General features: G+C 34.0%; 2 protein-coding genes across 2 annotated transcripts; one reads left to right on the forward strand and one right to left on the reverse strand.

The window, feature by feature from the left end:
• Nucleotides 1–250: 250 nt before the first annotated feature.
• On the forward strand, nucleotides 251–3,566 carry LOC121267852 (2-Cys peroxiredoxin BAS1, chloroplastic). The gene is made up of 7 exons (XM_041171942.1): nucleotides 251–610; nucleotides 831–905; nucleotides 1,283–1,364; nucleotides 1,462–1,541; nucleotides 1,890–2,015; nucleotides 3,043–3,156; nucleotides 3,300–3,566. The coding sequence occupies exons 1-7, from the start codon at nucleotides 395–397 to the stop codon at nucleotides 3,414–3,416; spliced, it is 810 nt and encodes a 269-aa protein (XP_041027876.1). The 5' UTR covers nucleotides 251–394; the 3' UTR covers nucleotides 3,417–3,566.
• A 3,294-nt stretch (nucleotides 3,567–6,860) lies between these two features.
• LOC121267020 (cytokinin riboside 5'-monophosphate phosphoribohydrolase LOG7-like) lies at nucleotides 6,861–10,842 on the reverse strand. Its single transcript, XM_041170903.1, has 7 exons — nucleotides 10,654–10,842; nucleotides 9,594–9,691; nucleotides 8,683–8,713; nucleotides 8,133–8,232; nucleotides 7,933–8,003; nucleotides 7,365–7,508; nucleotides 6,861–7,235 (listed from the first exon to the last, which is right to left on the reverse strand). Exons 1-7 carry the CDS (start codon nucleotides 10,759–10,761, stop codon nucleotides 7,131–7,133), a joined length of 657 nt encoding a protein of 218 aa, XP_041026837.1. The 5' UTR covers nucleotides 10,762–10,842; the 3' UTR covers nucleotides 6,861–7,130.
• Between the last annotated feature and the right edge of the window lie 1,359 nt (nucleotides 10,843–12,201).

Below are 12,201 nucleotides of genomic sequence, written 5' to 3' on the forward strand. Positions count from 1 at the left end.
TAGTTTAAAACTTGCTTTTATAAAAAAAAAAATATATATTACAGCTAAATCATTTATCAACTTCTAATTTGCAAGCTCAAAGAGTTGAAATTTACTTTTCATATTTTTTTAACATATTTAAATATATTTAAATAAAAAAAAAATATATCAATATATTTAAAATTATTTTTATAATAATTAAATAAAAAAAAAATTAACCAGCGGTCAAATATTGGTGTAAAAAAAAGTGGGTGGTGTTTTCCAAGGAAAATACGACATGATCCTTCCCACCAAACCTACACCCGTCTCCGTTATCCTCTCACGCACTTTTTTCCTCCACCAAAGATTCACCCAAGCCAGAGCCAGATAGAGAGTGAGCGAGTGAGCTTCTCTACTCTTGCCCCTGTCCCTGAAAATGGCCTGCTCTGCTGCCTCCACCACTCTCTTCTCCTCAAACCCTCGGGCTTTCTCCATCAATTCCGCCTCTCCCATCTCCAACCCCTTCTCTCAATCCCTAACCATCCCCAAGTCCTTCATCGGCCTCCGTAAACCCCTCCAATCCCATGCCCCTCGCTCCGTTTCGCTCACTCGCGGCTCCCGTTCTCGACGGAGCTTCGTCGTCAGGGCTTCCGTAAGTGTTTCTATCCTATTATATGCTCCCGGTTCTTGTATATTCGGTTCTCGCGGGGATGCTTAACGCTGAGTTTTTTTTTTTTTTCTCCGTCGGCATTGTTGCTTTTCATCGTCGTATTGTCAGCTCCAATGGAAATATTCTAGGGGAGATCAATTTTATTTTATCTTTATCTGTTTTCAATTCTTATATATGTCTTACACTATTTCTTTTTGCACAGACCGACCTTCCATTGGTTGGAAATATAGCACCAGATTTCGAGGCGGAGGCTGTTTTTGATCAAGAATTCATCAAGGTAGCTTATAAAGCATGATGTTGATAATCGCAGCAGTGCTTGTGGTTTTTTCTTGCAATTATATTGGGTCCTTATGTATTTGGATAATTATCCAAAGTACTTGGGTAGATTCTTATGTTATGATATATTAGACGGTGATTAGTGATGGTTTATTTTTTGCTTTTGATTTTTGGCACCTGAGTTTTACAATTGTTAGAACTCTTCGGTGGCCTTTGAGATTGTTCCCACGGTATTTCTCCGCTGAGGATTTTTTGAATAAATTTGGGACGGCAGAGGACCTTCGTCTATTTAAAAAAAAGAAAAAATCCAATTCTCATGCACTTTCTAAGTTGGAGATTTGTGCACGTTTCCGTATAATTAAATCATCTTCCTTTCAGGTTAAACTCTCCGAATATATTGGAAAGAAATATGTCATTCTATTTTTCTACCCATTGGACTTCACATTTGTTTGTCCTACAGGTGCGTTTGATACTGAAATAATCTTAATTGAACGTTTATGTACTAGTGGATGCTAAAGTTTCCCCTTATTCTCTATTCTCTTCTTCCTCATTTGCAGAAATCACTGCTTTCAGTGACCGCCATGCAGAATTTGAGAAGCTAAACACGGAAATATTGGGTGTCTCAATTGACAGTGTGGTAAGCCATTCCCTCCATTTAATTGAAGGCTTTAAAGCCCAGGGTCGGCTACCCTCATTTTTCCAGTTTAAAAATTTGTTTAAATTCAATAAAATGGGTCTATAGTATATTTTTAGCTCAGAAGCTTATTTATATGGAGTTTTCTGCTGGATCAGCACCTTTAATTTATGTATTGTAGTTACCATAGTCGTGTATTGGCTGATCATTCTAAACTTTGAGAGAACTGATGTGTGCTATTTCATTGTCTTTTGTGTTGGGACGAAGTGTGCTCGTTGTCAGTAGAAGTACATTACTGCTATGCCCTGAATTGGAAATTGTTTAATGGTATTTATGTTATCCTTGGTGTAGTTCTCTCACCTTGCATGGGTCCAAACAGACAGAAAGTCAGGTGGGCTTGGTGATCTGAAATATCCCCTGATTTCTGATGTCACCAAATCAATCTCCAAGTCCTATGGTGTGCTAATCCCAGATCAGGTAGGAGATAATTTTTTATGGCTAGAATCTCATTTTAAAGAACAATGTTTTTTATTTTTTTTCCTTGTATAAATCAAACCTCAATGTTTGAGTTGGTAAGAACACAGATAGGTTCTCTACTGTGCATGTGATACCAGTCAGATTATGCTATTGCCTTATTTAGCATGTTGAATAATAACATGCAATGGTCTGCTGCATGTTGTGAATGTGAAGCCCAAACTGGTTTTTCACGGTGTTTCAAAAACTAATCTTGAAAATTGTGAAGTGGTATGATCTACTTAGAAATGTCGGATCGTGTGGCAGTCTTGGCCAACTCCTTGCAGTAAGTTGGAGTTATCTAGGTATGCTAAAAATTGATGACATTGGGACTTTTATCAGGAAACGTGGCACAAGGCAAATATTACAGACTTGATCTTTGGAATGGCTTCTAATATGTTACTACATATTACCATGCTGTTGTCTCTTTTGTGGTTTTATTATTCTTTGACTCACGTATGTATACACACATCTCAGAGTAGAAGTTTCCAACTATTTCTGGTAGACGTTGCATATATTATATGTTTTTGTTTCAAAAGCTTGTGTTTCATTGTGTGTATATTGTATGCATTTGGTCTGATGTCATGAGTGGAGATTTGATCTTTAATTGAGTAGTACAAGATTGGATGATAAGGTGTCAGGTCTAAACTGCGGGTGGGTCTGTATTTTAACTTTTCTCTTTTGTTCCCATTCCTTAGTGCTTTTAGTATTTTTTAAATTCTTTTTAAAATATACATTTACTTGTTTTGCGAAGCAAATGGTGAAAGCATGTTGACTTTTCAGTTAAGTTGGAATTTTTTTTTAATATTGTGCTCTCTAAATAGAATGGAGAATAAGCAATGCAGAATGGATGGCATAATTTAAATGCTTCTAAAATGCCGGGATAGATGTTTTTCTTACTTTTTCTAGTTTTTCTCCATTAGCTACAGCTTTGTTTCCACTATAATTTGCACATATTTTCTGTCTTAGAAGTTTTCTTTCAATCTTTTAGGGGATAGCATTGAGGGGACTTTTCATCATTGACAAGGAAGGAGTCATACAACACTCCACCATTAACAATCTTGCCATAGGCCGGAGTGTTGACGAGACAAAGAGAACACTCCAGGTAATTATATCCTCAAGGGCAAGACAACGACTGAGTGATAAATTCTTTACGACGTTTCATGTTTCTATTATTAGAACAGAGTTACGTTCTTATTTTTTATTTGTTGACTTCTGAATTGGTCGTTGTTGTTTTATGTCCCGCAGGCTTTGCAGTATGTGCAGGAGAACCCCGATGAAGTGTGCCCAGCTGGATGGAAGCCAGGAGAGAAGTCCATGAAGCCAGACCCCAAGCTCAGCAAGGAGTACTTCTCAGCAATATAGAGTCGAGCTACCATTTATGACCCCAGTTGCGTGTTTATTTAAATTCGAGAGGTGTAAAGGAGTTTTGTATTTGTGTAATATCTTATTATAAGTTCTCGTGAATTTTGAGCGGTGGATTGTGCGAATAAATTTGGGACTTAAACCTGTTTTCCGGAATGTATTTTGATGTAGCAAAGTACTCTATTATCATGTGTTCGAATCGTGATTCAGATTCAGTTGGATCGGAGTTGCTACAAGCAACGAAACATGGGTGCCAGTTTAAGCCAGCAGGCCGGGATTACAGCTGAGAGAAGCAAACCTGATTTTGCTGTATATTGGCAAGTCTTGTGCAGTTGGTTCAATCTAGGTGATTATGCTAATAGAACAATTTGAGGGGTTTTAGGAGTGGGAGATTGATATGTAAACCTCAGCCTATGATGTTGTCGTCATTTCAACTTGGTGCTTGTTACATTCTCGTAAATTGAATCATACGACAATGGATTGGTCTAGAGTAGAAGAAAAGGTGAACAATTGTGTGGTTTTACCTAAAGTGCATGAGGTGCGTAAAATTTACTTTATAATAGAAAGAACTTTCTAATCTAATATATCACATCTAATAAAAAAAATAGTAATTTAATACGTTACCTCAAGTCAGTCACTATCTTTATGATTATATATATATATATATATGGAAAATCTCTACTTGCTTAGTTAGAAACTTAGATGGACCTTTTCGTGAAGACTAGTTTCAAAGGTCGATTTTGGCACTAATTGGATTTTGTATAAAGCTAAATGACGTGTCCTACTCTTTTTGGTAAGGACAATGTTAGTTGCCTACCAAATGTACTAATGAGTTTTTTTACTTTTCTTTTATTTTTTTTTAAGTATTTTTTAAACATTCTTAATTATTAAAATATATATATATAAATTTACTAATAGTTATTTAACCATTCAAAAAAGTAAAAAATAAATAAAAATATATAAGTGAGCACATCTCATAATGACCATATATGATAATCATAGCATGCGGCTCTGCTTTCTCTCGGAAAATCAAGGAGGTGGATATAGAGGATGAGAAACAGTTGGACGACAGTCCTCGAAACTTTTGAGGTACACCTGCGGCTAAGATTGTACCTTCCCTTTTCCAACTGTCCTCTTCGAAAATTGTTTAAAGCATTTTTAATGGGTGAGAACGAAAAATCATCGAATGGTAGAGCTGCTACATGAGCATAGCTTATGTAGATAAAATAATTGCCAGCATAGGTTCGAGTAATGCATAAGCCCTAGTTAAAATAAATGAAATGTGACAACATAGGAAGAATCACTGAATCAGGGACCCTCCCCTCCCAGCAGCATTGTCGTAGAAAGCTGCATCGAGAATCAATGAAAAGAAATAACTTTTTTTTTTCAACATCTCTCGCATACTCTAAACAGAAATTTAACACTTATCCTATAATTCCTGCAAAAATTTGTCTATGCCAGAGGTCTGTCTGTATGATCTGTGAAGTTGCAACTTGCCACACATGAACCCGCATTTGCATAGGTATGACATGGAAAGCTAGCTGTTTGCTTTAATTGTATTAATTGTTTATTATTTTTATAAAATAATAATAATAATAATAAATTGGATAATTAAATTCAATCAGACAATTGAAAAGGATCTCAATTGTTAGTCAAAGATTAAAGGGAGGTCCTCAATTTCTTTAAGGTTCTTTTGGAAGAAAATCTTTATATTAAATGGTAAAAATTAATGCATATCACGAGATCCCATATTTCCAAATAAATTATCTTGTAGGTTATAGCAGCATACATGATATATGATTCGGTTATTGGAATGTTCCTTTTTTTTTTTTTTTTTTTTTGTATTTTTTTCACTAATAAAAACCAAGACCCTAAGATTTCTTGACATTTTGGTTGACTGCTGCGGATGATCTTTAATGGATTGCATCATATCAGATCGATCTACGTAACCAAATGCAATTGGATATTAACAAATGCTTAGAAAATCAATAAGAAAAATGTACATTTAAACATTATCATGTGCATGCCCTCACATATGTTCCCCTCCCCACCTTTATGCCATTGACTTGTAAGGAAGCAATCAATTCCAATCCCCAAAATGTTGGGTGTTAAAACACATTTAATATATAATTATTATAACGATAATCGTATAGTTATTAAATAAATCTTACAAAAATAAATTCACAAATTTTTATGACTTAATTAATGTAATACATTAAATTTACTTTGTAATGAGAATTTTTTATAAGATCTCTTTTTATAAGATCAATATGAATTTATTACCAGACAAAAGTTTCAGAAGCTTTCCACAATGATGTTTCATGTGGACATCTTAAATTCTTCAGAGAAATTTTCGATATATAATTTTATGTGGCAGAATCGGAATTGTGGTGGTGTCCAGGACGGTCCAGACATGTTCCTGTTCTTCCCTCTTTCTCTCTGAATTAATGACAGAGAATTAAGCCTAAATGGTTAACACTTAACAGGAAGCCCCAGTATACATGTCTGCTGGAAACCTCGACCCCCAACCCTAGGCCCCATATAATATCGTTTGTCATGATCAGATCTAGAAGTTCACCAAATTAAAATATAGAACCAGAACACATTGATTTTCATTCAATTGCCCCCAGATATGAGAGGATTGATGTGGATATATTCCGATTACATTTGGAACAAGTTTCCGATCGATGCAAATGCTGACTTTACATGGGTGTGAACACTTGCTCAACATAATATCCTCATATAATAATTAATTAGAGCCTGTCTTGAAAATAAACATATATAGGGCCATCCATGCAAAGCTTTTTTGACAGATGCACAAATAATCATTAATAAATGGTAGATGAACGACATTTAAATATCATATATTTTTTCTAATAAATAAAAGTTACTAATTAATCTCCATAAAATATTTCTAATTAGGTGACAGATTCGAGCAGATCAAATTAATGAATCACATTTAGAGCCAGTTTGGATTGAGAAATAATCATTTCATTACTATTTACAAATTTTATTACTAATTACAAATTTTATTACTATTTACAAATCATCTCAACTCATTTTTAACACCCATCCCAATCTGTAAATTTTTACCTTGTACAGTTGTGAGATGGGATAAAATATTACACAACCACGCACCAGAACATCCAATAATTGTGTCGAATTTTTTTTTTTTAAATCACTTTATGATTCTCATGAATATAGGAGAAATAATAAATTTTTAATTTCTTATAATTATTTTTTTAATAAGAGTACGTAATTATGTAATATTAATAAAATTATAAATTAATCGCACCCTGCCTGCACGTACGTATGCCCGCCATTAATTGATGGAATATTCTTGGCCAGAGATCAATATAAATTATAAATTATAATAAACTAGAGTGAAGAAAATTGACGAAAAAAAGAACATGAGCACGGATTAATAATACACGAGATATATAGGAAGCAAAAAGGCTAGCTTTGATTCTTCCAGCAGGTATCGCAAAGGATTAGGTACGAAACTTTTCTTTTTCCCTTCAGACACGTATACATGATCAGAAACTATGCTGGTCCAGCTCCAAAATGAAAGAAAAAACCTAAAAGATCAAGCTGTTTGCTTTAGAATTACGGTACTGGAAAACCGTATAAAACTACTATATACTAATTAGCTTGCAGACCCAAAAACGAAGCCTTGTAAGTTGTATGCATGCATGCATGATTCATGCAAACAGATCACGTAGCAACCCGACCGCCTGATTCGGACGCATAATTTAGTCTGTCCACCTCTTCTTCCCAATCCAGCTTCGATGTTATTTCATCGTACTCCGGAACATATTCCTAATACAACAGCCAAAACGAGGTTAATTACCAAGAAAACATTCATGAATATCAACTAGTAATATTTGAAACATTTGAATTATAATATAAACGAGAAGATCAGATCGAAGCTATGCATATAATATTAACCTCGAGCTGTCTGAACAATTGGTTAGCTGTTGGTGCAGAGACGATAATGCGACGGGCAATTGGTGAAATAAAGCCTTCATCAACGGCCTTATCAATGAAAGACAATAAGGAATTATAGTACCCATCAACATTCAAGAGCCCCACCTGCAAAAATTTTGACCGAATTAATTAATATATTACAGTAATATCCAAGGTCGAAATATCTACTTAATATATGTTTTTGGCAAACAACTTTTGATTAACAACGCTATTAATCTTTAATTATTTAGTATATATTTTATCCTTCTCATTGCGTATTAGATGAGATGGAACTCATGAGAACCTTTCTCCCAGTCAAACGGAGATATTCTCCCCAATCAAACCAATAAATTATGTGGCATGATTACTATTTTTAAAATGAATAATCTTATGCTATCTTTTCTTGTGAATCAGAATTAATTACCACAATATGGCACATGCATTTATTCTTCTTTCTTATTTTCAAAGCTGTTTTTTTGTTTTGCCAATTGTTTCTGAAGAATTTCATCAATTAATATGGCAAAAGAAAAGGAGAAGATTTCTATCTTACGGGTTTGCGGTGAATTCCAAGTTGAGCCCACGTAATGACTTCGAGCAGTTCTTCTAGAGTGCCATATCCACCTGATATTGTGATCAATAAGCAAAGACGATCATGAATATTTTAAAATCAGAAAATCCATGCTGCATGCATGCCAACTAAAATTCAATCAAATCTTCTGCTGAAACTTTGATTAAAAGACCGACTCGTACCGGGGAGGGCAATGAAGGCATCGGCTTGACGAGCCATTTCAGCTTTCCTCTGGTGCATATCAGATACAGCTCTCACTTCACCAACAGTTTCTCCAGTTATCTGCAACAATACCTTCTTGTGTTATTATGTTATTAACTCAAAATGCTGAATTCCAATAAATGTATCTGAAGTCTGAACAAACACAAGAATTTAAAGAAATATCAGAAAACAAACGGCTTGCCAATTGCCATTATATCTACTTATCACAATATAATTTACTAACAACTTTAAAAATCGTTTTTGCGTGAAATAATTTATGCTGAAAATGTGTAATTACACATCATTAATGCTGTCTTACAAGGACTATTTTTTTCCCTCAACGTCTTCCCAAAGATTGGTTAGTGAGAACTTAGAAAAAGTTTGAAGCACAGTAATTGATACGTTTCCAAACACGCGCTATTTGCAATTCAATTTTGTTGCCAGAACAATGATAAAGAATTTTCATTTTCTGTCAAAAGACGAAAGAAACTGCGCATGAACGAAGAGATCAGGTGGAGTTCCTGAAAGTACCTCTCTAGGCATTAGACTCCTTGGAATGACTCTGCCAAAAACCCAATAACAAGGATCAGTTCCAAACAAACATGAATTTCTTATAAGCAGTAGAAGATTCTGGTGGACCACATAGTACTTCTTAGAATTTTGTTTAAACAAACGTCGCCCTAATAATATCTAGTGTTGAGAGGAAAAATAAACTAAAAAGCTGGCACTACTGAAAAGCTGGAAAAAATAATCTTCATGGGCTCCCTTTATGAAGAAAGGAGCAAGTCATGACTAATCGCCTTGAAAGTTTCACCGATATGGGCACCACGATCTGTCGAAAAACAAGTTGCTAGTTGCACCTTGTATCATTGAAAAGACGGAAAACAAAAAAAAGGAAATCGGATAAAGCAATGTTCAAAAGTTCACATACTTTCTAGTCATCATGCTTTTTCATCTCTTTCTAAGTAAAGACAAGGACCGAAAGAGACAACTTTACCCTAATGATAGCTCACAAAGAATATTAGTTGAAAAAACATGCACTTTTACATTATACTCCACGCCATATAATTAGCAAGCAAGTTGTAAATTAGTAGGAGCATAGTTTTATTAGACACTATTTATTATAGCCACGTTCACGGTCCAGAAAATATGACCTTTCTGTTCAGAGGACAAAACGTAAAAATTCATGTCCCTTTTATCCGGTACCCAGCATTTGATCCCATGATGTCTGCCTTTGAGTGGGTTGAGTACCCAATTCATAGAAATTTTGGACAACTTGACTAGTTTTAAGAAATGAAGGAAGAAAGCAGACCATTTCATATAAAACCAAGAAAAGCAATTATGGGGAGACAAGAGATGCCGGTTTTTTTAACCCATCCCTAGTTCTTGCACTTGATATATATTCGAACATCAAGACCAACGAGAGAGAGAGAGAGACGAACCCTACAACATGACGCCCACCATCATGAACAGCCTGAGAAACAAGTCCCATCAATCCCACGCTCCCACCTCCATAGACCAAATCAATCCTTCTCTCCACCTGCAAAACACATCGAAAACCAAACCCATTAACACGCGTCAAAAACCCATCATTAAAATTAACATTAATTTACTAACCATGAGATGATGACGACGATGATAACAATAATACAAAGAGAATGAAAACCCCTAAACAGCCTACTTGAGTGATATATATAAATATATTTCGTGGTACCCCATGAACAAGAATCATGGAGGTTTGGTCATGGAAGCCCATGGAGGTGCCCAATGTTGGAACGCGCTTAAAAGAGTCATGATACCAAGGAGCACGTTTGGTTCCCCCCGAAAAAAGCAGGAGAATTAATATTATTTTAACAAGATCAGTTGAAAAACTATATTCTTTGCAGAGAGAGATCATGCAAGAAGGCTGCTCAACTGACGGGCAGGTTACAGCTAGCACTCTCTCCTTGATCTCCTCTCTCTCTCTCTCTCTCTCTCATGCCAAACATAAACCCTAAACCTTCCCCTTATTTCTCAACAATCATAAGCCCACGTTGGTAGCTTGTTTGTTGCAGAGCACCACCACACCAACTTCAGAAGAGAGAAAGAATGCAGAGAAAAGACTGAATATATAGCCAGAGAAATACATTTAAAATAAAATTAATGGGATGATAATTCACATGAAATTGACCTTCTGTCGAGGAAGAAAGGTGACAAATTCATGAAAGAATGCACATAGAAGGGAGACATCTCATTGAATCTAATTTTTGCGAAAAAACAAGTAGGTAAGATCAGGTCAGAGAAAAACCCGATTTGGCATTTCGAATCGATGTTTGAATGTCTTCTTAAACACAACGGACCATAAAAGGATATACATTCAAAATATGTTGAAGACGCATATAGTCATAGACTCCCCCGACATATGATGTATCATAGAAGAGAGAATGAAAATGGTAAGATGAGAAGGACAAAAGCGTTAGGGGGAGAGGATGGGTTGGGGTAGCTAGCGGACTTTAACGTTACCAGTTCCTTCCCAAGTTCAACAGCAGCTTCTTGGTAACTAGCTTTCTTCCCTGAACTGCTCCCACAGAACACACAAATCCTCTTGAATCTCGACTTTGTCTCTTCCATCTCTCTCTCTCTCTCTCTCTCTCTCTCTCTCTATTTTGGGATAATGACTGTCAAGAGAGAAGAGGGTTGAGAACGAGAAGGAAGTGAATATATATATATACACACACATATAAACACTTTTAAATACATAAAATAAAATAAAAAATAAAAAATAAAAACCTTCAAGCCGGCCACGTTCAATACTAAACTCCTTGGCCAAGTTAATTTATATAATACACTTGGCGTGTATTTATTTCTTTATATTATATATAGAAGTTAGAATTATAAGACATGATGCTCTATGTTTAGAGGTGTAAAGGTCTTTTTTTTTAGTTTTATAAATTCATTTTCCTACTTTATTATAAAATTAATTATAATTGATGGGGTAGAGATATATTTGGCAGGACAGGTTCGATCCATGTGTATAGGTGGATCATGATTTACATAGGATGTGTTAGAGTATTAGTATTGGTTTCATCAAATTTATTTCTAAAATTTGATGAAGAGTATATTTTTCATAAATTCAAAATCTTTCTAACCAAAACTATACATTGGATTAATCAAAATAATAATATATTATTTTTTTTAATAATATTATTTATTTATTTATTTATTTCATATTTTACAATTACACTAACTATATATTAATTAATAATTTTATTTGATACTTAAATTATTATTTCTCAACTTAAATATATTGTGGCTCAAAATTGGCCTGAAAAAAATAATTTAAATAAATAAAATAATATTTATAGAGTGTGAATAGTTAATCTTCAAATTTAAAATGAACTTAAATTTAATACAGTGATTTTAAACACAAATTTATCAAATTTTAAATATAACACTCGTTTGATGAATCAAATATCAATGCTCTTAGACGGCCCGTTGCTATTTTAACTTCACGGTAGCATGAGCACGGCCAACAATATATGTATAAATCATAAATGCCGCCATAATATATCTCAGATTTATAAGCCTCATGTGTTTTTTAATGTGGCTTTAAGGTTTCGTTTGGAATATAACTCATCTCAATTTATCATTATAATTTTTTTAAATTTTAATATAAAATGTAATAAACAATTCAATTTTTTTAAATTTAAAAATAATATTAATATTAAAAAATAATATTCTAATAATATTTTATCATCTCAACTCAGATCAATATCCAAACGCGAGCTAAATCGTTGATGGATGATTATGATCGTTGCTTCACTATTTTTAAGATTCTAGATTTTAAATTTAACAGCGCACCTTCTTTGAATTTATTAATAAAGTTAAAGTACCATATTATTTTAAAAGAATTAAAAGCGCACCTTCTTTATATTTATTCATTATTACATATAGGATGCATGCATATTGAAAACTAAGATTTGTAGAATTTAATTATTTATTTCATGCATGACACATATTGAATTTTTCTAACTAGATGTATATATATTGAAAATTAAATCATAATTTTAA

The sequence above is a fragment of the Juglans microcarpa x Juglans regia genome, chromosome 5S, assembly GCF_004785595.1.
Source record: "Juglans microcarpa x Juglans regia isolate MS1-56 chromosome 5S, Jm3101_v1.0, whole genome shotgun sequence".
Lineage (NCBI taxonomy): Eukaryota > Viridiplantae > Streptophyta > Magnoliopsida > Fagales > Juglandaceae > Juglans > Juglans microcarpa x Juglans regia.

Bases quoted from the DNA above. Each gene is read 5' to 3' on its own strand.
- LOC121267020 (XM_041170903.1), bottom strand. From the start codon at position 10,761: ATGGAAGAGACAAAGTCGAGATTCAAGAGGATTTGTGTGTTCTGTGGG. The intron at 8,233-8,682 runs GTACTTTCAGGA...GTATTGTTGCAG, and splicing joins GGAGTCTAATGCCTAGAGAG to ATAACTGGAGAAACTGTTGG. The intron at 8,004-8,132 runs GTACGAGTCGGT...TCACAATATCAG, and splicing joins TGCCTTCATTGCCCTCCCCG to GTGGATATGGCACTCTAGAA.
- LOC121267852 (XM_041171942.1), top strand. From the start codon at position 395: ATGGCCTGCTCTGCTGCCTCCACCACTCTCTTCTCCTCAAACCCTCGG. The intron at 1,542-1,889 runs GTAAGCCATTCC...TCCTTGGTGTAG, and splicing joins GTGTCTCAATTGACAGTGTG to TTCTCTCACCTTGCATGGGT. The intron at 2,016-3,042 runs GTAGGAGATAAT...TCAATCTTTTAG, and splicing joins GTGTGCTAATCCCAGATCAG to GGGATAGCATTGAGGGGACT.